The sequence below is a fragment of the Eimeria tenella genome, genomic scaffold (assembly GCF_000499545.2).
Source record: "Eimeria tenella Houghton genomic scaffold, Eth_scaff98, whole genome shotgun sequence".
In the NCBI taxonomy this organism is placed as follows: Eukaryota; Apicomplexa; class Conoidasida; order Eucoccidiorida; family Eimeriidae; genus Eimeria; species Eimeria tenella.
This window is the reverse complement of record NW_013543475.1, coordinates 13,318-16,032: the sequence shown is the minus strand read 5'-3', so window position 1 is coordinate 16,032 and position 2,715 is coordinate 13,318. Positions and strand designations below refer to the sequence as shown.

Sequence of the window (2,715 nt, the reverse complement as noted above, 5' to 3'; positions counted from 1 at the left end):
GCTCTCCAGCTAGCCAGCTAGCTAGCTAGCTAGCCAGCTAGCTAACAAACTAGCTAGCTAGCCATCTAGATGGCTAGCTAGCTATCCACCTGGCTAGCCATTTAGCTAGCTAGCTGTTTAGTGAACTAGCTAGCTAGCTAGCCATTTAGCTAGCCAGCTAGGCATTTAGCTACCTAGCTAGCCATTTCTCCAGCTAGCTAGCTAGCCATCTAGCTAGCTAGCTAGCTAGCCATCTAGCCAGCTAGCTAGCTAGCTAGCTAGCCATCTAGCTAGCTAGCTAGCTAGCCATCTAGCCAGCTAGCTAGCTAGCTAGCTAGCTAGCTAGCTAGCTAGCGGGTGCTGCTGTTGCTTTCGTTTTCTCAAGGCCCTTTCAGTGCAGCAGCAAAACTTGAATGAAGAAGTAGCAGCAGCAGAAGCACCAAGGAAGACACAGGAAGAGCAGCACCAGCTGACGGAACATTTGCTGCTGCTGCTGCAGCAGCAAGCTGAACGCACGGCGCAGCAGCAGCAAGAGCAGCAGCAGCAGCTCGAGAAACTAGAAGCGCAAACACAAGTAACAACCCGTGCCCAAAACCCAAAACCCAAAACCCTAAACCCTAAACCCTAAACCCTTAATCGTAGACCATAATCAAGAGTGCCTCTGCCAGGAGCTGCAAAAAAAGAAGTTAATTTTCTAGGACTGCTGATGTACTTGCTGCTGCTGCTGCTGCTTCTTTCTGTTTCGCTGCTGCTGCTGCTTCTGCTGCTCTTGGTGCCGCTGCTGCTGCTGCAGTCTCTGCAGCAGCAGCTGCAGCAGCAGCAGCAAAAGCTGCAGCAGCAACGCAGAGTGTCTGAAGAGCTTTTGCCGCAGCAGCGCGATGTTCGCAACAGACTCGACTTGGCGCAGGCAAACCCTAAACCCTAAACCCTAAACCCTAAACCCTAAGTCCTCAGTTTGTTTTGATCTGGATTAATCTATTAATGGTTTGTTTGTTTTACTTATCTGCAAGGTTTGTTACTTATGTTATTTATCATCTATTTATTTACTTATTTATTATTATTAATTAATTTATTTATTATTAATTAATTAATTAATTTATTTATTTATTTATTTATTCATCGCTTTTCCAACTTGAGCCTTTTACCTCCTCGCCACTTCAACAAATAAACAAGCAAACAAAGAAACAAATAAATAAATAAACAAACAAACAAACAAACAAATAAATAAATAAATAATAAATAATAAATAATGAATAATAAATAAATAAAAAACGTCGAAAGAAAACCCCTCGGTAGGGTTGTTGCGGGGGTTTGGGGTGTACGTACACCTCAGTTGGACTTCGCGAACAGCAGCGAACAGTTAAATGAAACTCAAAAAGAAATAAAAGAAGCAGCAGCAATGCAAAAGGAAACAAAAGAAGCTTTGTTGCAGTGGAAAGCAGCTTTGGAAAGAGCCAAGTTGTGCGCCCCGAGGGTTTAGGGTTTAGGGTTTAGGGTTTCGGCCTTCGAGCCACGCCGCTGCGCAGCAGGGCGCAGGAGCTACAGTCTAGGGTCTAGGGTTTAGGGCTTAGGGTTTAGGGTTTAGGGTTTACGGATAATTATACCCCACGCTGCGAGTCCAGACTGTGGCGTTTAGCCTCAAATTGCCGATGAACTGGGGTCTGGGCTACAGGGTTTAGGGTTTAGGGTTTAGGGTTTAGGGTTTATGGTTTAGGGTTTAGGGTTTAGGGTTTAGGGGGTGGTTGCAGGGACTACAAGAGAGGGACTGTTCAACGAGACATCACAGCAGCGCTGTTGCCTCCCTTCGTGGCTCGCAAGGTGAAGTTTATATACCCCTCAAACCCTAAACCCTAAACCCTAAACCCTAAACCCTAAACCCTAGAAAAGTAGGCGAAATGAGAAGCAGGAACTTTTGATGAGTTGGCGGCTGCGACTGTCATGTCAAAACAGCCCTTTGCTGCTCACTAGGGTCTAGCCTTAAGGGTTTAGGGTTTAGGGTTTAGGGTTTAGGGTTTAGGGTTTAGCGTTTGTGGTTTCAGGCGGAGCTCGCGCTGCAGCGAAAAGCGCTGCTGGAGGAAAGCGCCAAGAGAGCGAAAGAGGTCAGAAGACTTCAAACGAATATTTTATTTATTTATTTAATTTATTTGTTCAATTTATTTAACTTATTTACTTTAATTTAATTTATTTAATTTAATTTAATTGATTTGATTTCATTAATTTGATTAATTAAATTAATTCCATTTATTGAATTTCTTTTCTTTTCATTTATTTCTTTTTTTGACTGCCGCCTTTTTCCTTTATAGCCCCCAAAATTCTTCTTTTATTTTATTTTCTTTTCTTTTATCTGATTTAATTTGATTTGATTTTATTTTATTTCTTGTATTCTATTTAAATTTGCCTTTTATTTTCCGTTTCTTATCATATCTTTTAACTTGTTTTTATTTCTTTTTCGTTTTTATTTCTTCTTTTTTCCTCTTCCAGTTCTCTTTATTTCTTTTTATTTCTTTTATTTTATTTCATTTTATTTTTAAATGTAATTCTTTTTTGTTCTAATTTTTGCCAATTTCTTTTTTGATTATATTTTTAGGGTTTGCGTCTAGGCGTTCCTCCATGACTGCGTCTCTCAATTGCTCCTTAAGCTTTTGGGTTTAGGGTTTAGGGTTTAGGGTTTAGGGTTTAGGGTTTAGGGTTTAGGGTCTAGGGTTTAGAGCTGTGCTTCAGGCGGGAAGGCTAAAA

At 41.1% G+C, this 2,715-nt stretch overlaps 1 protein-coding gene across 1 annotated transcript in view; it reads left to right on the top strand.

Moving 5' to 3' along the window:
- Nucleotides 1-364: 364 nt before the first annotated feature.
- ETH_00023045 (uncharacterized protein) overlaps nucleotides 365-2,715 on the top strand; it is a gene marked incomplete at both ends in the record, with an annotated part of 7,527 nt that continues 5,176 nt past the window's right edge. Inside the window, 5 exons of the mRNA XM_013378764.1 lie at nucleotides 365-553; nucleotides 773-859; nucleotides 1,313-1,440; nucleotides 1,728-1,797; nucleotides 2,019-2,078. Coding sequence (XP_013234218.1) covers nucleotides 365-553; nucleotides 773-859; nucleotides 1,313-1,440; nucleotides 1,728-1,797; nucleotides 2,019-2,078 — 534 coding nt within the window. The remainder of the gene's footprint in view (nucleotides 554-772; nucleotides 860-1,312; nucleotides 1,441-1,727; nucleotides 1,798-2,018; nucleotides 2,079-2,715) is intronic.